Here is a 25,897-nt window from a genome sequence, read left to right as displayed (position 1 = left end):
CTGTATACGGAAGATGCAGGGCTGTCATGTTTGATGGATATAGCCTTGCCCATGATGGAGAGGCAACAGTACCAAAAACAAAGTGGAAGGTGCTGTGATTGTCCTTAACTAATCCAAGGTGGTAAAAGGGTACGAGTGAGGCAGAGGCAGCAGGCAGTACTTCAGCTGCGTACACTTGCCTTGTCATGCAGTGGGATAAGTGCACAAGCTGGTGGGGTCAAGCATGGGGCTCTGCTCTCCCTATTTTTGCCAATGGTACAGCATGGTGTTTGTGCCAGCAAAGCCACAGCTTTAGATTTTTGAGCCACATTTGGCTGAGTCTTGCCAGCTTGTTTGAGTCTTACAGCTAGGTCTTGCAACTTTTGGGGTGTGGTAGGAAATGGCAGTCCCAGCAAGCTCTTGTTTGGGGCCCCACAGGGGAATGGAGCCAGCTTGGTGGTATGGGATTGCCCTCTCTTGGGTGAGAGGGATTCCCTGTTAGCATCTGCACACACTCGTAGATGGTTTAGAGGGTGCAAAGGTCGCAGCTGTAGTAGCAGTAGCTGTTTTATCCGACATTGCTGTATCGATAATGTAGATGGGGTGCAGGGAAACTCAGAAGCAGTAAAGCGCTGAGGTGAAAAAACTCGTGTGCTATGTAAATGCTGAAACAAAATAGGGCTCAGTCAAGAACACCCCATATACTCAGCAAACCCCTCCCCCACTCCACCCCACCTCCAGACCCCCACAGGCAAATAAAAGACATGCAGACAAGAGCAGTAAAGTAAACGCAGCAGCCGCAATAAGCCTTAAGTAAACAGGGAGGTGGGGATTAATGGGACCAGTCTGAAGTGGTGGTCTCAGGTAAAAAAAATTGAAAAAGATGAAATGAAAAAAATTAGTGCACAGCACTGCTCAGTGTTGGAATAGCAGAGAGTGGTATAAACAGTCCTGTGGTCAGCTTTTGTAGGCTTGGACTTTCCAGAATGCTTAGAGAGATAATAATAATAAATGGAGATACACATCTCACACAACTGGAAGGGACCCTGGAGGTCATCGAGTGCAGTCCCCTGCCCTTTAAGCAGGACCAAGCACCACCATTTTTTAAATCTATTTGCCTAAGATCCATAAATGGCCCCCTCAAGGACTGAGCTCTCAACCCTGGATTTAGCAGGCCAATGCTCAAACCACCAAGCTACCCCTCATCTACACGCTGGCCAGCTCCTTCGTCCCCTGAGGAGGTGGCAAATGGTGCCCTGGTAAATGCCTGTCCAAAGCCCCAGTGGGGGAATGGAGCTGGCTTTGACTTCAGGGATTTCCCTTTATTTACTCAAAGAGGATTCCCTGTCAGCTGCTGAATGTGCTCTCCTCTGTTTGGCAGTGGCAGAGTAGGCAGCTGATAATGGCAGAAGGGATGTGGGTGTGACCAGGATCTGACGCTGGTCTGAGGGAGCACCTGAAAGAAAACAGTTTGACTGCGGGGGGGAAGGCTCTCCTACCTCTGTCAATCACAAGTGACAAACTTCGATGCACTTGGCAGGCAATACAAGCAGAGAGAATGCTCGTCTAAAGCACAGTTGATAGTCTTGAAGAAAAACAGCATTTGAAAAAAAAAATACTGCTGTACTGTGTAAAATGCTGAGACAAAATAGGACTCATTTTCAAAAACAGCCTTTGTGCTCACTGAGCCTCCATTCAGACAAATAAACAGGCCCTCACCTGGTAAAACACAAAAGCAAGAGGTGTAAAGTATGAGCAGGAGGAGCTGCTATAAGCCTGAGGTAAAGCAGAAAGAGTGGAAGAGGGGCAGGGGTTGAGAGGACCAATGTGAAACAGTTCCCTGCAGTAAAGACAGAAAAATGGCTGAAAGGAATGGGGGATTTCTGTAGGTGCCGCACCCTTTATGTCGCTTTTCTGTGCTGTGGTGTTGGTTCTTGCACAGAGGCAGAGCTGGTAGGAGCTGCCGGTGGAGGCATATGTAGTTTTTCCAAAGCTGATGCCTAAGTAGCACCAACTGACATGGCTCACTTGGTCTCTGCCTCAGTTCTTCTGACTGAGGTGGACTTGCATTTCCTCACAGCACCAGATACTGATGGCACCAGGGAAAGCGAGGCTCTGGACAGCGCTGATGGAGAATGTTCTGGTGAAGCCCTTGTGGCTTAGGAGCCTTTTTGGGGTGACAGAGCTGCCCTCTCTCAAAGGGCTTGTGCTGCACTTGCCTCTCCTCTGGTTTGTCCCTGCGGATGCTGCGTCTTTCACGGCGCTTTCCTACGTTGTTGTTCACCGTTATTTTAGCACAGAGGCAGTAGGTGTTACCCGTGGAGGCACACGTAGCTTTTCTGAAGCTGATACCTCAATGGCAACAACTGACATGTCTCGCCTTGTCTCTACGGCACCTGATACTTGTGGCACCATGGAATGCAAGGCTTCGAGCAATGCCAATAAAGAGCATGCTGGTGAAGCTCTTATAGCTTGGGAGCCTTTGCGGTGACAGAGCTGCCCTATCTGACAGCTTTTGCTGCACCTGATTGTTGTCTGGCTTGTCCCTGAATGGTAGGGGCTTTTGCCAGAATAGAATCTTTAGTCACACTTCCCTAAATTTCCAAAACCTTGCTGGCATACTGAGGCAATGGGAGCACTAACTGGCATTATGAGTTTCCCCAAGGCACTCTACACAGGAGGCATGCCCACTGGATCTGGGCATACAGCTCCTGCAAGAATCACAGTTCTTTGTCACTGCAAAGTCCAGCACTGTAAAGAGAAAGAAAGAAAGAAAGAAAGAAAGAAAGAAAGAAAGTCGCTGCTGCAGGAGCCACTCTTTTTTTTTTTTTTTTTAAAAGATAAAAAGGTATAACTGTAAAAACTATGAGATAAAGTGGGAGGGTAACTAAAAATTTGATATTTCTTTCAGATAAGGTAGAGGAGCTGCTCTGCATTCATCTTCAGCCGACGACGGTAGAAAAGGAACTGAGGAGTGCTGTGCACACACTCTTCAGAGCAGTGGTAGATCGAGATGGCCAGTGCATATATGCAGCAAAGGGGAGTGAGGAGCAGCACACTGCTCTAAAAGCGTTCCAATATCTGGTGCCAGGAGGCACCAACACCTGAGTGGAGCACCCGCAGGGACTGCTTGATGGAGAACCACAACTACAGAAGAATATGTGAGCAGCACACGAGGACACACCAACACCCAGAGCGGAGCACCCATTGGAACATTATTCCAACCAGAAACACATAGCACATAATTGTTGAAATAAAGCAAGCCGAAACTTGATAAGAATTCTATTTCAGCAATGCCTCAACTCTACTCAGGCACAAATTGGCACTCAAAGCATGTGAATTTACAATCAAATTTAAAAAGGATTATCAATCTATTTACACCAAATCAGAATGAGCCATTCTACCTGTAAAATATATCTTAAGACTTTTAAAAATTTACCTAACCACAAACCTATTCTGCAAAGTTTTTCAGTCAAACAATTAGGACACATGCTGAACTATCACATGCAGAGCAACTGCACTCAAAATTTAATCTGAGATGTTTAAATAATTCTTTTCAAGTTAAACATTTCTCTCTGAGCAATTACTCATGAAATTTTGATTAAACTGATGATTAATTATAGTGGTACAAAGGTGTCAACTTCAGTGCAGACCTATTTTTACATTCAGTTTTAAAAATGTTGTAAATTGTTCTATACTTTGGTATACAAGAGCCGCCTTAAAGAAAAAAATTTGCCATCTCTTACAAATCTCTGAATATCTTTTAATAGTAACCCTGACACAAATAAAGTGACTACAGATAAAAACAAACACCAAGAGCAAAGCCCAAATGAGACTAATAACAACTGTGACTTATTATATAGATACAGGTTGAGTCTACAGTTTTGAATTTTCTCATCTTGCAATATACATAATATAGCATGATTTTAGTTGGTTGGATGACCACATCATGGTTATGGTCAGTTTTCCCATACTTCTATAAAGTTTGTTTACAGACACTAATCCTGGCTCTCTGTGTCCTGTGCTGCTGTTCATCTGTAATGTACCCCCAAATATCTTCCAGAAGGCCAGCAAGCAATGGAAACGTTCGTAATTCTGCTAGACAATACTGACCTCCTGGTGGCTTTGCACATTCTTCTGTTTGGCATCGGTCAGGTCCCAAGGGTGCTGGACTAGAGAGGTTCAACCAGCAGTTCATTTTCATTATGTTGGATAAAACCCAACAATGATGATTCACAATATGTACATACTACACCACCTCTTAAAAATTACCATGGACATTTAAAGAAAGTCTTAACCTAATTCGGATAATAAACACTTACTGCCATTCTTTCTGCTGTAAGCCACTCTTCCTCTTCAGGATTCCCATGCCGATGCGTATAATATGACACGCTAGATATCACCTTGTTAACTTCATTTAGTGCATTCATTTTGCCATTGAAAGATGAAATTTGCAATAACCTGTATGAAAAAGGAACTGTAAGAAATGCAAAAAAACTCAAAAAATAACCTTTCCAACAGAAAGAAGGCCTTACCTAAGTATCATTTTTAATCTAAAAATTTCTAAGTTTTTTACAGTTTCTTCTTGTCCTGGGACTCTTGAAGCTAAATTCTTCAGAGATTTTATTATCATTGACAGAGCATCATTTTTGGCTTCATTCTTTGCTTCTTTTTTCAGTTCATCGTCAGTTAAGTTTTCCAAAAACTGTGGAACCATTTCTATAATTGGAAGGAAGTATTTCTTCACTGTATGTAGCGTTAGAAACTCATAGCACTGTCCAAATGGTCTAAAAATAAAACATCAGATGTAGTATGAATATATGTCTACTTTTATTAAGATATTAGAATATTTTGTTCAGGAAACTGGTTTATTTACAAGCAAACGAAACATTAAAAGGCAACAGATTCTGGATATTCAAGTGAATACTGCTGGAGAGAAATAATACATCTTTTCAAAAGAAAAAGGTAATTTTATACTTGAAATCCTTATCTCAACATTCAGATTTATTTTCAATGAACATATCCCCAAAAATCACTGCTATCTGAGGAACTTACTTGATGAGAGCTGCAATTATCTGAACATTCAATGCTGAGCCACTCATAAAACGATCATGCAGGATCTGAAACCCATTTAATGTGCCAAACTTGTTGATGAGATCTACTAACCATCCCTGTAACACAATAAATTAGTTACTTCCTCATTTTTAAAAAGAGAACTGTTGCCATTGAAGCTGACAGAAGTACAATATTAGCCATTGTAAAACCACCTCTTTAGAGACTCTCACAAAAATACACATTCATGCTTAGCTATTCATATTCTACACAAACCAGGACATACTGTGTTTAGATTGTGTTGTTTCTGTCTTCGTTAACTAACAAACCAAGCAAGGGTATCATACTTATTCAAGGAACTTCGTAAAATATAAATCACTAGTATGAGTAAAACAAAGCAGTCAAGTAGCACTTTAGAGACTAACAAAATAATTTGTTAGGTGAGCTTTCGTGAGACAGAAAACACCGTCTGTCCCACAAAACCTCACCTAACAAATTATTTTGTTAGTCTCTAAAGTGCTACTTGACTGCTTTTTTGTTTTGATAGTATATAGATGGCTCTCTCGTTTGCATATGAGTGTATCACACATATTTCTGCTCTTTACTCATTTTCCTGTTTATGCATCTGATTTTTTTCTCTTAATATATATTTTAAAATTGTTCTTCTAATTTTGATTAAATTAATTTATCAGACACTAACAAATTAAAAGAAAGATTAACGATTCATAAAGTGAGATTTGAACACCACTGAAAAAAATCTGACTTCAAAATGGCAAGAACTTTGCCCGTCAATTTGTTTCCAGGACCGAGCTATTTTGCACGAGGAAGTCCCGGAAAGATAATCCATTAATAGTTTGGTAATAAATGTCAAAAAATTGTAATTATAATACACATTCCCAATATTCTTTAATACTTGACCATGTAATTGCATAAAGTTTCCTTTCAGCAACTCCTATTCCTATCCAATCGCCTTTGAACAACCTTAAATACATTTTGTCTTATTGAGCTGCAAATCAAAATTCTCTTTTCCACGTGAAAGTCCATTTTCCTCCAGGGTCATTTGTCTGCCCAACCTTTTTACCTCTACTGATCACATGAAACTTGGATACTATACCAGTGCTAATTTTTTATTTTATGTAATTACCAAAAAGTGACAAATTAGTGGGCAAAGAAATGTTTGTTTCCTGTTCATCCTGAAGTCACTAGTTCTATTCAAATTAGTTTCCAATACAATAAACAGTTTCGCTGAAAATAAGAGAAACATTAAGCTTAACCTGGAAGTTTCTGGATAAGCAGACTAACGTTCATTCTGACATCTAAAAATGACTAAAGTCTCATTAGTAAGATGGCCATACAAACATACCAAGACTATTCCAGCCTTTGATACTCTCAAGTTCATTATGAGAAGCCTTGCATCTTCTCATTGGGAATTAAAATTCCTTATTCTCTCTCTAACTGTACCCCAAACCTAAAGGGTAGTTCTTCAACACACAGGTTCATATTTATGGAGAACATAATTATTAATGATCCAAAGTAATCTAAAAATGTTAATATTACTGCTATTCTCTGGTTCACTGGTGATGAGCATTCTACCAAGCCAAAAATCAGTATGAGCTGGCTGACTTGGAAAAACAAGAACACATTGTTTGGAACAGCTAGCCCACTCTGGTATACGTTATAGTGTCATCCTCCCTATACCTATTATTTCTATCTGGGATGAGTACAGGAAAATCAGGGGGCAGAGATGGAGATAATATAAGCAAAATGTTCATTTCCAAGTCAGCCAGCTCATACTGATTTTTGGCTTGGTAGAATGCTCATCACCAGTGAACCAGCGAATAGCAGTAATATTAACATTTTTAGATTACTTTGGATCATTAATAATTATGTTCTCCATAAATATGAACCTGTGTGTTGAAGAACTACCCTTTAGGTTTGGGGTACAGTTAGAGAGAGAATAAGGAATTTTAATTTCCAATGAGAAGATGCAAGGCTTCTCATAATGAACTTGAGAGTATCAAAGGCTGGAATAGTCTTGGTATGTTTGTATGGTTATTTTCCCTGACAAGAATTTCCACAATTCTCCCAGCATTTCAATTTTTTTATTTTTTTTTTCCCATTTGAGGAAGTAACAGTTTGACACTTAAATTATACAGTTAATTCCAGGCTGAAATTTAAATTTCCAGATACCTTATACAATTTGCTGTTTATTCATTACTTTTCTGAAGGAATGACTTATTTGAATCTGGCAAAATGTATACAAAGCAACATATTTTAAGCCAGGCACTTTCCCAAAAGATTAATTTCTTATAATAATGAAGTGTTTGATTTAATTAAAATATTGTCCCATGTTCTATCTTGTGGCAGCTTCAAGTTTTATTCATGTAACAAATCAATCAGTTATCTGTTGACTTCAATACAAAGTGCTTTATGGCCTGTGAAGAAAGCAAAGCATAACGTAGACAATCCTGTTAAGTTCTACATGTTGAACCTCTCTCGTCTGGCACTCTCGGAACCTGACCAGTAATGGATGAGAGAATTTGCTGTACCATGGGAGGTCAATATTTTCTAGTCACATTACCAACACCTCCCTGTTCACAGGGCTCTGAGAAGACATTCAGGGATAAATTCAAGGTAAAGAACAGCACAGACCATTGAGAGCCAGAACAAGTGGCTGTAAACAAAATTTATGGGGCCATTGGAAACTTGGCCAAACTCAAAATAATTGGCTGTCCAGATAACTAGAAACATGCAGGATTACATAAATTGCCAGATAAGAGGTCCAGATTAGAGAGTTTCAACTGGTGCTACATAACAATCAGAGAAGAATTAACTCTATTAATTCCCATAGAAAGACGTACATGAAAGACCATATGGAGAGAGTGTGCTGGCCAACCCATAAAAGGTACATGCAGGGATCAAGTGATATGCTGAGACCCATGCAGGATCACTTGTCCTCCCCAGAGCTGCAGTCTGCTCCAGTGACCCTACCAAGGGCATCATACTCTATTTGTGACCCATGTACCATTTCCAGGACCACGTCCCTTGTGCCTGTGAACCACCTGAACAATGGAGGCCTTCTAGGATGCAACTGGCTTACTGAAGCTCCCAGTACCACCCAATCCCTATTCTTTGGGGACTTCTGCAACACTGTGCATTGCAGACCCATGTCCCCTACAGAAAATTCACTTCAATAAGAGAATGAAAGAGCTATGAGACCAGTCACACCCTTCCCCAACAGCACAGGCAGGTTGGTTTTGGTGTCCAAAGCAACCAACACCACAGAGGCAGGCAAGATCCAGCTGGATCCAGCCCACCAAGCCATTTAATCTGAACTGCAAATGAAGCAGAGACCTCTCCTCATTTCCCACACCCTGTGCAATACAGCTCTGCTCCTAATGACTGGAAACAAGCCAATGGAAATTGAGGTATTATAGTGGGGAGGCAGAGCAATAAAGTTTTTCAGCTCCCATTGACCTATTTTTGTCCAGTATTTAATGAGAGCTTTTGCTGGGGCAGGAACAGTGTGGAAAGTCCTCCCACCACACACACATGGAACAGTCAGTAGGCTGTGGCTGCTGCCAGGCAGGAAAGCCTGTCTGACAGTGCTGCCATCTAGGAGCTGCTTAGCACCTCCTGGCCAAAGCCTGCTTCTGGCAACACAACACAAGTTTTTCCCCAGACTCTGAACCCCCTCCTTCACATGTCAGAATTCTCTCCTGCACCACACTTCCTCCTGGACTCTGCACCCCCATCCCCTGCCCCAGGACACCCTCTAAACCACCTCCCCCCCTCCCATCCCCAATCACAATTTCCTTTCAGATCCTGTATCTGCTCCAACATCCTTTTCACAGACCAAAATTCTCTCCTGTACCTATGCTCCCTCCGGGACCCTGCAACCCAATAACCTAGCCCAGGTCACAACCGCTTTCCTTCACCCAAGCTCCCTCTCAGACCTCACATCCCCTCCTGCATCCCAGTCTCCTACCCTGCATTCCCTTACCTTCTGCACCCAATCACCATCCTAGATCCCACACCTTCTTCATAGGAAAATGTAGCCCTTGATCACTTACCAAAATCTTGGAGTGCTTCCCCCATCCCCCACAGGATAATAAAGACATAAATCACTACCACGGAGTGGGGAGAAGTGGAGAGAAGAGATTCTAATGGGGACACTGACAGACTGTCCTTCTCACTCAGTATTGCAAAACTAAGTGTGGCGAGGGCAGGTCTTTGGGATATCACAAAGCAGGCAGATGTAAAGCAAGCTCTATCCACTCAGGAAGAGAGGAATGTTGCAGGCAGCCTGCATGAGGCGCCCACAAATCCAAAGAAGATACAAATTAAGCTGTTTCAGGGTTCCAACTCAATAAACCAGAGAAACAAGCAAGTATCAGAGGCCTTATCAAGCTTACAATGAAGTGTCAAGCATGGAACTCATGACCTCAGCTCCAAGGTATTTGCAGTTCTGTAGTAAGCTTTTGTCCCTCTATAGGCTGTCGTTTCTGCGGTGAGGCCTTACGGATATGCTTTCGTATATCATTTCATGGAAATGAATGTACTTAACCTTTACAAGTATACTGTGAAGTTGCTTAAAGTCTTTAAGCAAAAACTAACATGGTGAAGCCACACACTTATGCTCAGTCAGACTGAACCTTTATGAATCTTCATGACCAGCCTTTTGGTTTCACTCCAGCCAAGGAAGCAGACACCTGCACTTGGAATAGGCAGTACTCTATAAATCCTTTGATGATGGGAAATGAGGATGGTTTCCAAGCACTTACAGATGTCTGCACGTGGGAGCCAGAAGGCTTTGCTAAAATACTTCATGCAATAAAATAACCTAAAGGTAATTCTGATGCAACTTTCAGGCAAAATGACCTTCCTCACAAGCAGGCCAAATGATAGGTCCAAAGCAAGAAAAAAAAAAGCATGGCAAGAAGCTCATCTCTGCAGCTCAGATTTCTTTGTCTTTGGTTGTCACATATGGTATCCATAATGACAGACAGGAAGTAAAAACAAGAAAATAAAAGAAAAAAGTAGCAGCTGACAAAATTAAGACTGAACACCAGAAGCGATCCAGTCCAGTGAAGTTGGGTCCAAGGGCTCAGCAAGGCTCCAGAAGCACGTGCTACTGTCAAACAAACTGGGGTAGTCACTGCTCCATGCTCCATCTTTTAGGGATACAACTCTGAACAATCAAAGCCACAAGGAACGGAGTGGAGGCATGAGGGGACTCCAACATGTACTACTACTAGCTAGATCCACTGATCCAACTTGAATCAATGCCACAGCCAAGTGTAAACATGTAGATGTTATCTGAAATATAACCAAGCTTTTGACTATTTTTAATCAGAGGAAGCGTATTTACAATCATGCTACAGCTACAAAGTAAAATTGGCATGAAAAGTGAAATCCAGTCACACTAACTATTACTTCTGGCCAACTACAGCAGTGGGACTGACATTCCAAATACAGTTATGCCAGCACTGATCATGTGTGGGAATATCACCATGTGAACCCTGATAGTGAAGCAAAGATTAAAAGTGTGTGGAAGAAGGAAAAAGATACGTTGATTTTAAGGAAAAAGTCTTACAATCACAAGGCAATCAAATACCAAAACCAAAAGCGACAAGTCTTCAAAGATATAAGTCTTACGAAGGTTCCTTCTGCCTAAATTATTTTTTCTAATTGAATACAGAGTGATTTTATTTAATTACAGATTTTAGTATGGACTTTGTTTTTAAGGCTTTAGGAATTAAATTTGAAAAAAATCAATTACCTTTGGCGATCGTGGGTCAGGAGGACGGGCGTAGAGTTCATCTTCAGGCAGCTGAACTCCTGCAGGAACAGTTTCAGAAGGACGTGTACCATTGTAGAGATGGAATTTGCAATGAGGATTTAAGGCCATTGCAAGAAGTTCAAGAAGAGGAAACCAATCTTGTGACAGCTTGGCCACACATAGCTCTACTAGACGATGAGTGTTGTTAATAATACACCTCTATTAAGAAAAACATATTTAAGTTTTGGCCAGTGACTGAAATGTAACAAATTACAAACCGTAATTCCGCATTCATAGAAGCAAATTTACAAAACTAATTTATGTATAAATCTTTGTCATTTGCTTGTCTGACCTGATGCTATTGCACATATTTTCCTAATTGGGGGAGGCCTGAATTAAAATAAATTCAGAGCTAATCTTCTCAGTGTTTATCAGTCAGTGGATAGGAGAAATACAAGGTTTTTCTACTTCAATCTTTTTCCAGACTTACTTGCCAGTTAACTCCATAACCTCCAATATGGTCAGTCCTTAGTTAGAGGAAAAATTTGGCATATAATGAACATGCATAAATCAAAGTTTCTACAGAGTTCAGCAAAATCTAAAACCAGGCTTCCATGCCCCTGAATGATGATGATAATTGTGGAGAGTAGAAAAGACAGACAGGTGTCCAGCATAACCAGAAGCCCAATGAAGGGTTGCACAGATAAACACAAAAGCAACCTTGATACCCCATTATACAAGGCTCCAAATGTTAATTGTTTCCAACTCAAACTTACTACTTGCTCAGGTGTGACTTCCTACTAACTCAATTTTAATTTTCATTCACCATTCCCTCTACAGGTCAGTCCATGAAGCTGTGAGAAGTGAAGGGAGGGAAGAAAAATTTATTTCCCTTAAATCATGGAGTTGTGGAGAACCGGCAGAAAGAAGCAGATTTTCAAAAGTCGTTCATAACTCCAAATAAGCAGATAGCCTCTGCAACTCTAGGTTTAACTTATTTGCTTTTCGTAAATAGAACACAAGCTTACATGAATCTCAAACTTCCAGCCGCTCACCGCCTCATCTGTAAGGATTTTTGTGAAAGATATTGTTAGCCCATCTCGAAAAAATCGCTGGCATGCTTCACTTTTAACATCAAGGCCTGTTTAAGAGAGAAAAATGGAAAAAAATCAAATAAAATATTTTATTGTTTGTCTACAATGCTCACTTAGCATTAAAGAGAGTCTTATTTTGGACTTACAACACTTTCCACAACCAGGGATTCCAAAAAAATGAAGACTTAAAACAGAGTAGGATAGCTATTATCAAGCTCCTTTCATAGATTAGTAGTAATAGTAATAAGCCTCTTCCACTCCTACATCTTGGCACATAGGCCACTAACAACCATGCATCAGCGTCCTGTGTTCTGGACCATCTTTTCCAGTTCTAACCAGGTGTAGCCTGTCTGTTTCATAGACTGGTACACAGGAAATGGGGGTACTGGGGGTCTTCAGTGACTTCCCTACTTGTTAGACACAGTCAGAAGCAGAACCAAACATGAAACAGCAGCTCTGGCTCCCAGTCACCTAACCACCAGACTGTCCTCTCCCTACTTTTAGATCTCAGCTCTTAATAGTCAAACAGCAATTTCAATATACATTGAAGAATTTCGCTCAACTATAGAGATTTCTTAATAAAAGTGATAGAGGCCTTCACACTGAAGAAGGATTAGTGTTCTCATATTACAAATCACCAAAATTAAGTAACCAAATATTGAAATTTCCAAATAATGATCCCTCTATTTTCTCTTCTCCAATCAAATTTCACTTAATGGGTCAGCTTCAGAGTTTTATTTAAATTACATGATAAACTTTAATTTCAATAAGTACTTTCTGAAGTACTTTTTTGACCCTTTTAAATAGTATGTCTTTTACTCAAACTGCTTCAATATTGTAGATGTTTTCTGCTCCCCTGACCCTTACAGTCTTCTGAGCATGCCAAATCAAGAATATAAAGTAGCACCCCTTCCTGTTCCTTTTTTCATTTTGTACACACTTGCCTTTTGTCTCTTCAGTTTGCCGTTAGTGATAAAAACCTGCTTTCAGGCTACCTGGTCACAGTCGCAGACACTAAAAACCCATCCCTAGGGCCCCAAGTTTGCATTTTCTTAAAAAAAAAAAAAAAAAAAAAAAAAAAGTATCCACTCTGTGTTACAAAGAAACACTTGAAAATATGACCAAAGCACAACAAATGCAGAGAGAGCTAATCAGGATTGCAGAGAGCCTGAAACAATGTTTGCACATCTCAAAGCAGAGTTAATTCTAAGAACCACCACTGTAACAGGCCTCACCAACACTATCCCAGAAAAAATGTGAGACACAGGGAAAACTAGAAAGGGCCCTGCTCATTCACCTAACAGATATAATACCCCATCGGGCTAAACACTAAAGGTTCCCCCACCCAACCCTTGCTGCTATCCTGCCTCTCCAGGGAAGTGAGAAAAAGGTGAAACCTGCTGCTGTTTCTGCCCTGAACTCTCTCCAGTGCAGTACCTGAGAGCTATGCTAGTGAAGGTGACAAAGTGAAACCGATCAACAAAAACAGTGAAATTGGTCATATATAAAAAAAAAAAAATTGCAAAATACTACCACCACTTTCAATTATATTAACCTTCAGGTTTACCTGAAATAGGCACTAAATTTTCACACAAATGGAGTTTTAAGCCAACATTGTCCTTTCAGGTTTATTTTTCATTTGAAAATAACTCAGTTCTAGAGACAGAAAATATACCTTTATACATTGAGTCACACATACATTGAAAACAACAGTTTGCAGACTAATTCTAACACATTCATTCAGGGAAATCAATAGCCAGGAACTCAAACTAGATAATCACAAGGGTGTCTTACGGCTTTATCTATTAAAAGAGGATACATGCAAATACAAACCTACCATAATAATAGGTTAGAGGTTGTATTCTGCACTGTTATTGTGCAGGATTGTTTTATTTTCATTTATGCTTTTAAACTGGCCTTCTGGTATCACATTCCATACGGATGTGACAATACCGGGACCTCCAGAAAAAAAATATTTCCTTTTCTATTCAGTTGAGCAATAACGATCAAGACGTGTCTTCAAAAGAGGCATTACAAAGATACAGGTTTGGGAGCAGGAATTTGCCTCCTCCACAATTCAACAGAATCAATATGTCACCAGAAAAAGAGTTCCATACGGAGAGCTGGCAGCAATGCCTATATATAGTTTGCCCGATACCTTCCATTATAACAAAGTACTGAATTCTTCTGATATTTGTGAGAAATTAACAACTCCACTGCAGCAGATTTTTGAAAGTTCAGCAAAATATAAAGGCTTGAGTTGTAAGCTGTTTAAACGTGATATTTCCTTTCCTCTTGCTAAAATGTTCCTGAGTTGTGCAAGCAATATGACAAAATAAATGAACATCAGCTTTATGAAGAATGAGCCCATAACACTAAATTACCATAGCACTAATCAGAATGGGAACAACCAGCAGCTGTGAGATAAATGATAGATGAGGTGTTGTGGGGGAAGCTGAGCATGAGAGTCAGAGGTCATTTTTAACGTAGTGTTTTTCACTTGCTGTAATACATGCTTTATAGCTCAAACGTTAATTTTTGGAGTTACAAAAAGGACAAAAGCCTCAGTCATCCTTCATTACTTCAATAAGTAAACGCAGAAAAAAAAGACAGAAGTGCACCCATACAAGCAATATGCTTAGCAACAGTTTCTTGAACCCTTTCTTTCCACTTGTGGGAAAGTAACTCATCCACATCATGAACCTCAGGGACAGAATGACCAGTTGTATTTAACATCAACTATTGAAACATACGGGGAAAAAACAAGGGGGTAGCTGTGCTAGTTGTATCTGCAAAAACAATGACAAGTCCTGTGGCACCTTATAGACTTGATAGTTGTGGGCTCAGTGTTCTCCAGTACCTGTATCAAGGCAAAAAACTCACAGCATGCTGTTTGCTCAAGATCTATGCAGCTTTTTACATTAGTCCACAGTTTGAGAAACTTGCATCCCTGTTTATTACAGAACTAAAGTTCTAACAGACACACAGAGGACTTTAGGGATTAAGATATACAGATTCCTCCAGCAAACATTCATTCTACATTTTCAACTTACCTTTTTTACAAAGATCAATAGCAGCTTCTAGAAGAACTTCTAACTCCCCTTTCGGCAACACAGGAACAACCCATCGAGGTCTGAATTTTTAAAAAAGTACTTCATTTTAATAACGTTTCTGAAAAAAAATTAAAGAGTATCTTCCCCTTCACTATGCCCTTAGGTTGGGATAAAGTATAAAAACTGTTTTAATCCACTAAAATTATTGAACTTTAGAAGAAAAAAAAAAATCACCAATCCACATCTCTTGCTTATTCCCCCCAAGTCCCAAATATGTAATCTAATGGAAGAACAAGGTAATACCCACACATTTTGGTGACAATATTAAGAAATTTTTACCTGTAACCCATATGATTCAGAATAGTGTATCAATCTTAAATTACCTGTTGATCATGTCATCCAACTTTGCCAGATCTGTGTGTGGAAATGCAGGCTCCTCATCTTCAAGCTGAGGTGGGGCATCCCCTTGACCCTGCTCATCAGGGGGAGTGGCGGGGGAATTCTCATTGGAAGAATCAGGTGAAGAAGTCTGAATCCAAAATATTAAGGGTTTAAATTCAACAGTCTGCACAATAGTCACACTACTTCTCAAACACAGTAGTAAACGTACATTCTTTACTCTTGGCTTCCTTTTTTCACCTTCAAATTTCATATGACTTTTAAAAGAAAACAGAAAAAGTCAAAACGTAGAAACACTTAAAATTTATTCACCAGAAAACATGGTTTAAAGCTTTTAAGATTTCCTAATTAGAATGATTAGTCCAATTAAATATTTTCTGTACTATTCCATTAGTTTAAAACAAAGCCAGTTTCCTGAAAGAGAGAAAAGGGAGTTCCTTAAAATCATGGACCACATGTTTTCTTCACAGTGGACCAACTTTGTTTCTCACTAAACAGGTCAAAATGAGGGTTCTAGGAATTGTGTGTTTGAAAGAGTATTAATGAAAGGAGAGGTGCTCTTTTTGCAGGAAGAAGGGCTTCCAAGGATGCACAGAAAAAGTGGAGATATCCTGTTTGGAATGATGGAAGTGTAAGGAGATGAGGCATCCCATTTCAAAATGGATGAAGTCATTAGGAGAGAGAGAAGTGTGCATGTTGAGACTCAAGCGTAAAGAACAGCTAGTGGGAACATGCAAACTAGAAAACTGTTAGGCAATAAATCATTCCACGTGTTTATGACAAAACAAGTCAACCACCAATGCACATACAAATCTGTTTGTATTACAAGCGCCGATTGTCCAGTATAAATCGGAGCCCTAGTTTATCTTCTTGTAGCTTTCCCCGACTTCCATATTTATAAGACTGTAGTATCACTGAAAGCAACACATTCTGAAGACTCAGTTATACAAGCCTTACAAGCCTTCCTTAATCAGGGATGTAAAATCCTGTTTAATTTGTTAATTGTTGAACATAGGTTTAACCGACTAACCAATTAGGTGTCCCTGTTCCCTCCCCCAGTGGTGCACCAGGGACCGGGGTGGCTCCAAGCAAGCAGGAATTTCCCTATTAGCCAGCTAGACCAGCCTGGGTCCCCTGGCGTACTGCAGACATTCCAGCCAGCCAGACCCTGGCACACCAGGGAAAAGTCAGGCTAGAACAAACGCCTGCCTGCATCAGGATGGGGCTTATCAGTTAGCCATTAACATTCCTATATCCTTAATATATTCCACATGGATTCCACCAGTCAGGAGCCCCTGTGAAGGGGAATGTTGACTTGTTGTATGACAATGAGATTGTACTAAATTCAGTCAAGATAGCTGACTCGCACTGAAAAAGGAGACAGAATCAGCAGTGGACAAAATTAAGCATTGCCACTATGAATTCTATGCTCTGATTGTGTAGCTCACAAATAGTTATGACAGCTTACACACAGACTATACAGGCATTCCTCTGATCATGAAGAAACACATAGTAAAGATTTATATTTATATAAACATGCTTGGCACTGTTCTCTCTCTCATGGGAATCCAGTAACTGCCACTCAAACCTTTGTTTTCTTTTACTGTGACTATTGTTAGTCCATCTTTTACAATTTGCCAGCTGCAGACAATTTCTTTACTTGTCCAAAACACAGCAATAAGTTCCTGCCTTGCTGAAGTGAGCAAATGTGAACTTAATATTCGGTCACTTTTTGCAGGAGCTGTCAAATTACAAACCATCAATTTCATCATGATTTAAATAAAACAGGAACCTTGATTTAACTACCTTCATCTTGTTTTTACATCTGTACTTTATTTATACTCCTAAAAAGAGACTTCAATTGGTTGGCACTACGATTTACACACGCCGATTTGCAACTAAATAAAACCTTTCCGCTGCATTTGGTGCTTAGCTTTTGCTAACCAGACTGACATATTTACATATATTTAAGCAATTATACTGCTCAACATATTTAGTCACTCATTTTTTCAGTATATTAGAAAATAATGAGTAATGCATTTATTCACTAGATAACTTTTTTAGTCCAAATTCATCATGTTAAGATACATTTGGATGAAAACTGATACTCAAAGTACACAGAAAGAGCACTTTAAAGTTATTAAATATAACTATCTTAAATATGTGCTAAAACAAGAGAGTTAGATCAAACCATGTTTATTTAAACTGATTTATTCAATAAAATTGAACAGGCACCTAATCCAGCACCCACCTAATGCCGAACAAAAGAATTTGCCAGATCATGGGAGGTCAGTATTATCTAGAAGCATTACCCAATCCACACTTCTACTGCTTACTGTATTCTCAAGTATCAGAGAGGTAGTCAAGTTACTCTGTATCTTCAAAAACAACAAAAGTCCTGTTGCACCTTATAGGCTAACAGACAGATTGGAGCATAAGCTTTCTGGGCAAAGACCTGCTTCTTCAGATGCATGAGTGGGGGGCGGTTTCAGAGGAAGATTTAAAGAGGGGGTTCTCAGTAAAGGGGAGGGCCAGAGATGTCATCTACGCATTTAGGGTGGACATGGCCCATTATCAGCAGTTAATGTGGAGTTGTGACCATCAAAAGAGGAGAGAACAAGTCAGATCAGTCGGGGGGATGTGGCCCATTCTCAGATGCTGAAGTGGAGGTGTAATTCTTAAGAGGTAAATTAGAGCTTAAATGACAGCACAGAACACAGATACAAAACTGGTGGCTGTAAACAAACTTTATGGGACCATGGGAAACTTGGCCATGCAGATAAATCATCGACCAGCTAACTAAAATCATGCTGGATTGCACATGAGGCCAGACTAGAGAGTGCTGGACTGGAAAGCTTCAACTTGTAGTGAGTGAACTGATGAACTGTGTCATCATGAATGCCTGAAGATTATTACACATCTGAAGGAAAATCTGCCCCACTTCTTTAGAGCTTGAAAGCTACATCTTATCCTTTAAGCACCTCTTTTTTATTCACAGACAAGGAAAAGGTGAGGTTTCCTGTCTCCTTGTTTTTCCAACTTCAGCTAAAATGAAATGAAGTAATACAGGTAAAAGCTTTTCTGTACAATGGAAACAAAGTACAGTACAACCTTTATCATCTGGCATGCACAGGGATTTGGGATTGCCAGTTCCTCAATCGTGCCGGTTACTCAAGGTTTTTCACTAACTGCAACAATATTTAAGAAATATGAACAACCTTACTTAACAATATGCCTTTTTGACACAGTATGCTGTACTGCGATATACTGCTCCTCTACTGCCTCAGAGACATCAAACAAATGCAAATACTGCAAATTCTACAAAATGCCAGATATCTATTGGAATTTCTTCCAGTTAGCTGAAGGAGAAATTGTATTGCCATCTATGGTGGATGACAGTTAACCAAGTTTTCTGGATATTAAAGTGCTAAACAACAAAGCTTTTACTGTATACTTACACCTGCAAAAACAATACCAGAATTTTCTCTGCAGTAATGATTGAAAATAATATACTTAATGGTGCATATAATAGTCTACCATTTAAATAACTTCAGTTCATCTCAAAATTTAAGGTACTTGTCTCAAAATTCTAAATATAATTTAAAAAGCAGTGCCTTCTAACTTACTAACACTGGAGAGGACTCATTGATTCAGCCCCTCTCTATTTAAATTATTCTAATCAAGTATAGTAAGTTTAAGATTTCAGTTAATCAATTTCAAATATAGTTTTAAACAGGAACTCTTTACTATTCCTGAATTTTATACCCTGACTTATCTTTTCTGCCGCACACAAATCTACTTTTCATCTGTACTATTTAAATTCTCATCAGAAATGTTGACTCATGAAAACTGCAGGGTAGAAAAAGATATCTTTGCTAAAGAAAAGATCTGTATAATTTACATTTCTGTGCTGTTTTTATATCCCACAACTGAGCTTTCAAAGTCTAACATGTATGTCCAGTAGCATAAGTTTCTGTACACTGATCTATTCATTTGCTCCAAGTTGCAGATGACATCATCTACAATTCACAGGACAATAAAAATGGGATGTAATCCTTGGTCCCAGGAGTGAGATTACTATCAAGGATGCCAATTATAAAGGTGGGTTTTGACCTGGATTTCTCTTCACTAAGAAAACTGCATATTCACAGCTGTTTTGTATTCAGTTCATTTTTACTCAGTAGTGACATAAGTCAGAGTCAAATCAAATTAAGAACAACTCTCTTGCCTTGTCTACCCCACCCCTTCTTTTCTTAAAATACCTGCTATTCTTACTACCAAAACTACTCTACTCGTAGAAACAGCGAAGAAATACTTAGAAAAAAAATCTAAGGAAGAAAAGGCTACACTTTACTAATAACTGAAAATAAGTTTTCCCTAAATTATTCATCATAAAAGCATCACTGTCGACTTAAATTTGGAGTAAAATGGAATTTAATGCAGCACTAAGACTTTTCCATGCTATTTAAGGGTTCCAATTTGAAAAGTTCTGAAATTTGTTAAAGTTATGTAAAACTCTGAAAAGGGAAAGTTAGATCACTGACCCCTTACCACCCCAGAAAGACATTTTTCTGATCAACAAGGATCCAACTTTTCTGTTCTCCACTTTAAAATCAACAGGGATGTTGAGAGCGGGGGTTTTTATAGCAGCGTACATTCACGGAGGACAGAACTATTTAGCCCACTTCTCTGATATGAGAAGAATACAGAATGAAATGATGTCCTACCTCTGGCAAACAACTGGATCCACAGTTTGTAAATCCTTCAGCAAATGTGAACTGCCAGTTCTTCTCCACCTACAGCATTTGGAAATGGACCATTCTGATTAGGGATGTAAAATCCCATTTAACTGCTTAACCAGTAGACTAACCAACCATTTAACTGGTTAACCAATTTAGGGAGTGGCTGGGGAGGCTGGAACAATCCCTGTCTGCAGCCGCGGGACTGGTGATGGAGCACCCCCACCTGTGGCGGCCCTGTGGGGCTGGAAAAGCCCTTGCCCATGCTGGCTGGGGAGCTGCTCCAGCCCCTACCTGTCAACCTGACCTCCTAAACAGATGAGGCTTATCGGTTAACGAGTTAACCATAAATATTCCTAATTCTCACACAGTACAATTGAAGCATTCATCCCTTTTATGATGAAGGTAACAAAATGGGTGCAGGACTTTATGAAATGGCTATTGATAGATGCAGATTGTGATAGAGTTTCTCTTTCCATTTCTGGAACAACTATTGCCTGTGAATGATGAAAGATTAAACTGATCTGCAGAATGAAGTTTATGACACTGGTGTATTACTTTACCCAAACAGAAGACAGAGCACTGCTCTTCTATGAATAGAGCCCCCCAGTTCTGAAGCCATTTGGGTGGATGTATCAGCTACAATTTTAAAGAATGAAAATAAGCATACCTTCCTTTGGGGGGTGAGGAGGGGATGTCAGATAGATATTCAGACTGTTAAGTACCCAAGCTGATATCATAAAACTCTGAAATAGGTGAATCACCCATGGCTCTGAAAGAGCATCTGATATCCTGATAAGCAGACTTCTTTCCCAAAATAAAGACACTTGGAAGTGCAGCTTACTTCAACACTATGGTATTTTATCTAAAGGCAGCACCTTCTGCAGTACAAGCTTTCTTCGTATGCTGTTCAGCAGCGACTCACTAACAGTCTTTCAATGAAGTGTAAGTAGGGCCAACCCTGTTTTAACGTGACATAAAAATCATACCATGAGATGATTTTGAAAGGATTCCTAGGAAGTGTAATATGCTCCAGAACTACATATTGTCTTTCTAAACAGTTTTACTAACTGTGTTAGTATCATACCTGATTCTGTTGTAGGGGAGGCTGGGACTGTCCATCAGGAGCCTGCCCCTGACTATCATTCCCTCCTACTGGAGAGCCACGGGTCGTGGCTGTCATACTCGACACAGGGCAGATCTTTGCAATTTTGTCAGCTTATGTAGTTGTTGTGAGAGAAGAAATTATAGTCCGCTTAATAAAGTTGAAGTACCAGCATATGTCTGCCTTGAAAAGCTCCAACTCAAGAACAAGCCATCTTGCAGAGACCATTGCATAACCTGAAAAACATAAAAATATTAGAATTGATACAAAACTTACTTTAAATCCACATCAAGGAAGAAACAAAAGTATCAAGTCAAATACAACTTCAATAAAGAAAACTCACTCATTTCACACAGTATAACACACCTTGGCAGTCAGAAGGCAGCATTTCTAATAATGCACAACTACTGTAATGCTACATATAAAACTACATTAGTACCAGCCTCAAGATTGTTCAGAAAATGAAATCTGTCCACCATTTAAGCAGCAGTATATTATAAAAAGAGCATCCTGAACAAGGGTCACTCTAAATTGCGCAGCCATGCAACTGCCTGATGAGTCCCTGTAAAGGGACTATCAGGGCAGCAGTGCACAGAGGTGCCATGGCCAGAGAAGTGCAGCTTTCAGCTGCAGCTGCTCCCTGCTTCTGGGGCTGGAGGAATGCACATCTCTTCCAGCTCCAGCAGCGGGGCTGGATTAAGAAAGGGGCTTTAGGGGCTGCAGCCCAGGGCTCTTGACTAACAGGAGCATCCTTGGTCTAGGGCTGCACTCTGCAAAGCCTCTGTGCTCTAGGCCAGCCCTTGCGGGCAGGCAAAAGGAAAGGTGGTTCCATGAACAGGTAATGGGAGCTGTGACAGTGGTGCAGGACAGAGATACCTATTCCCTACCACCAAACAGAAGTGGCTCCAAGCACCCAGCACCACAAATCCCATCCCCAGCTCTGAGCTCCCTCCTAGAATCCATGCCCAAACCTTGAGTCCTCCTGCACCCTAACTCCTGTTTAGAACCTGCCCTCCCCAACCCAATCTCCTTCCCTGAATCCAGTTCTACACTCCAAGCCCCTTCACCTGGAGCTCTCTCTTACACCCGCAAACAGATCATCTCCAGCCAGAACTCTCATCCCTCCAATTCTGAGCCCCCTCCTCCACACTGGACCCTTTGACCCTGGCCCTCACATACGTCAGTCCTGTGAAGAATGAATTTTGCTATGTGTACCAAAATAGAGTTGATGTGTTGCACATTACCTCCATTCTGGTGCACAAAACAAAATTAATTCTGTACCTGGACAAAAATAATTATCCTAACACAGTACTATATTGGCCATCATCAGATTTCCAGATAGAATTAAAGTTGCTTGTTTAAACATATAGTGCCAAACATGCTTAGGGTCTGGTTACCTGAGATTCTTCTCTTCAAGATACTTTCTGTTAAGATCAGCAAAGGCCCTGAAGATAAAGTTCTCAATTACAGAGACATGGGGACTGCCAGCAAGGTGCTCTTTATGAATGCCCACTTATATTTATTCCTTTCTTCCACCTTTGATCTTCCAAAGCCCAGACTTATTAACCTTCCAGACACATAGGTTGATGCTCTCCAGTCTGACATCCTTAAGACATGACTGGTGCTGAACCAGAGAATTTATTGAACCACACGAGGTCAATATAATCTAGCAGCATTAACACCACCTCCATGCCTTTCCGGGCTCTTCGAAAGCATTTAGGGGTAAATCAGCACTAAACAACAGCACTTAATATGGAGAGCCAGGATTAATGGCTGTAAACAAACTTTATGGGACCACAGGAAACTTGTCCACAGCCATGGTAAGTGGGCATTCAGCTAACAAAAAAAATGATACCGTATCACAGATGTTGGCAGACCACAATGTGCCAGACTAGAGAGGTTCAACTTGTACTACAAAGCTCATCAGTTCCCCTACCATTTATTTAGTGTGGAAGTAGAACATATAGAGAAAGCGTGGGCATAAATCTAACTTGCTGGTTTTGTAGTAATATTACAATAACTGTAAACATTAATAAAATTTTTTGGGTTCAGTACTTTTTTTAAATTTATGAAAAATGCCCTGAGTATGAACAAGATGACTAAACTGTTAATAAAAATCTCATTAATCTATCCCAGCAACTTGGAGCACTATGTAAATACACAAGGCAAAAATCAAACTGATACGTTTTTGAGAGACCTAGTATACTTTTGGCTGCTATATAAACAGTGATCAAACTTCAGCCTGACTTTGTCAGCTTAACAAACTTAAGCAGAAAAAGCCACATTTTAATTTGCATGGACTAATTATAAAACATCTAGTAAGTCACAACCACTACACTAGTCAAGTGTATCACTCCATTTGATTAGACCTTCAAAAAAGTCACAGATCAGTGCAATCGATTACTTGCTCGCTGACTGAAACACTTTACTACAATTCATACGTAAATTTGCTAGACCAATTACCTATACAATCTAAATACCTGTAATTCTGAACATTGTTTCCAACTCACCTTGATTCTCATTTTAATAGAACCTGCAAACTTGAGATTTCTTCTCAACAGTCTCACTCTAATAAAATTTTGCATTTTGAACAAAGCAAAAAACTTATTCTGGAACTATAAGCAAGTGTAACCTATTCCAAGACTGAAATAGTACACTGATGGTTGTGTAATTTTTTTTAAAAAAGTCTTCCAAGTTTTACAGAAGCACTGTTCAGTTTGAATTTTGTTTGAAGGAAAAAAAATCTTTTAGAAATTCAAAGTCCTACTCAGTAATGCTGTGACCTTTTTTGAAATGGTCATTTCTGTAAGGATTTAGCAGCTTGTTCCCTTCTGATGGTATGAAAGCTCTTTGGATAGGGATCAGTGTGTGAACAAGACACTCTCTCTGGCATGAGGACTGTCAATTACTGTATATTTTCTAGTAACTAGCAAAATGAGACCTGCCTGATTTAGGCCTCTAGCAGATAACACAATATTAAAAACAAAATTTATATTCAGGCAATTCTTCTTCCTTTTTTCTCAGTGCACACACAACTCCTGGCCACCATTTCAGTAATTTTGCTGTTCTTTTTAGTAAACAATCTCTTTGAGCCTGGGGAAGAAGGAAGTTGTATGCGTACCCCAAAGAAACACACGAGAACGACAGCAAATGACTAAGAGATATAATGAACACAGCTAACTGTAAAAATAGGTAAAAATATATATACGAAGTCCAGCAAATGTATATGGTGACCTTTTTTTTTTTTAAAATAATCCTCTCACTCTCTCAGTTGCAGCAATCTTAGATGGTACCTGCCTACACCAGCAGGTGCAAAACTTTCAGATGGAAATCTAATCAACCAGCTTACAGGTGTTTTTTAAGCACCTGTTCCATCTTCTACTCCTTGACTCCCCAACCTTAGTCATTAATCTTTTAGTGGAACCCTATCCAACAGTAATAAGATGCTTTTCAAAATTAAACTTTATTCAATTTCCCTGAGACAAGCAGTATTTTCAGTGAGCTCCAAAGTAGTTCAGCAGGACTGCCCACAGGAGACTATTTGATGCTTATTCCTCAACTGTACTCGAAGTATTCATCCACCATCTCCCTTAAAATAAATTTCAGAAAGCTCTCACAAACCACAGTTTACATGTTGGTAATGTTCTTAATCTCTTCACCAGTTTTGCAAACCCACCCCTTCTGAAGAACTTTTAAAAGTATCCACTACAGGTTTGCCAATTTCCCTCCATGCTTCCTTTTCATGAATGTACTACTATCCAGACATAGTGCCTAAACTGCTTTAATTATGTCTAACCATTTCCGTAAACTTCATGCTACTCGGGTCACTGATTATGGATTTCCATAGTAATCTTCCATTAAAAAACCTAATATCACCTTCTTCCTAGGGGAAAATGAACACAGAAGGAACATCAATCAACACTCAGTAACCAATCGAGTAGTTATATGCCTGTTCAAAATATGCTAGTATGTTAAAAGAACTTTTGTTATTTGAAGTTTTTTTCTGCAATTTGCTGTATCTCTGTACAACTTTTATTTAGGTCTCTTAAGCAAGTCAAGGAATAGCACCTTTTTCTTGCCAGCCGAAAGACAAGCTCCACTTTCCTCACACACTGAAAGGAATGGAACTTCACTACCTTTCCTCTCAATCTTCCGGCCTAAAGAGAACGACTGGACGATGTTTCAATTCAACATAATCATACCCACTTGAATATCAACATGGTAGGACGATGATTTTCTGAACAAAATTAAAGGAAATTTCAATGGAGACAGACAATTCCTCCAGACAGTTTTGGATAAAATAAGATATACAAGAAACGTGCATTTATTTTAGTATAAGAAATAACACAAAGTATAACATTTCAATATATTTAAGGTTAAAGGAAAAAGTACATATTTAACATGCATATCTTGGGCACTTTCCATCCAAAGTTCTCGAGCATGAGCGGGGGTGGGGAGGGGAAATGAACAACAAAACAAACGTCCTTGAGAGAACGTTATGCCTACCTAACCCCCAGTGTAGATACAGTTCTACCAACGGAACAGAAATTTCAGTCCACCTAGCTACCACTGCTTTGGAAGATGGGTTTGCCTACAACAGATACCTTTCCATCATTGCAGGTTATGTCCTCCCATTACAAGGGACAAGATACTCTAGGTGTTATTGTAATTACCATGCAGGACTAATCGTTACG

The 25,897-nt window shown here is 39.7% G+C and overlaps 1 protein-coding gene across 2 annotated transcripts in view; it reads right to left on the bottom strand.

The window, feature by feature from the left end:
* The window catches only part of USP9X (ubiquitin specific peptidase 9 X-linked), a 203,372-nt gene that overhangs the window by 142,648 nt on the left and 34,827 nt on the right, over positions 1 to 25,897 (bottom strand). For both annotated transcript variants that reach the window (XM_074995034.1, XM_074995025.1), the window contains exons 2-9: positions 21,186 to 21,439; positions 15,344 to 15,489; positions 14,961 to 15,040; positions 11,842 to 11,954; positions 10,814 to 11,032; positions 5,035 to 5,150; positions 4,515 to 4,766; positions 4,302 to 4,440 (exon numbers count right to left, since the gene is read on the bottom strand). In XM_074995034.1, coding sequence (XP_074851135.1) covers positions 4,302 to 4,440; positions 4,515 to 4,766; positions 5,035 to 5,150; positions 10,814 to 11,032; positions 11,842 to 11,954; positions 14,961 to 15,040; positions 15,344 to 15,489; positions 21,186 to 21,281 — 1,161 coding nt within the window. In that variant the 5' untranslated portion in view covers positions 21,282 to 21,439. The remainder of the gene's footprint in view (positions 1 to 4,301; positions 4,441 to 4,514; positions 4,767 to 5,034; positions 5,151 to 10,813; positions 11,033 to 11,841; positions 11,955 to 14,960; positions 15,041 to 15,343; positions 15,490 to 21,185; positions 21,440 to 25,897) is intronic.

This window comes from Carettochelys insculpta, chromosome 1, assembly GCF_033958435.1.
Source record: "Carettochelys insculpta isolate YL-2023 chromosome 1, ASM3395843v1, whole genome shotgun sequence".
In the NCBI taxonomy this organism is placed as follows: Eukaryota; Metazoa; Chordata; order Testudines; family Carettochelyidae; genus Carettochelys; species Carettochelys insculpta.
This window is presented reverse-complemented; position numbering and strand designations above follow the sequence as displayed.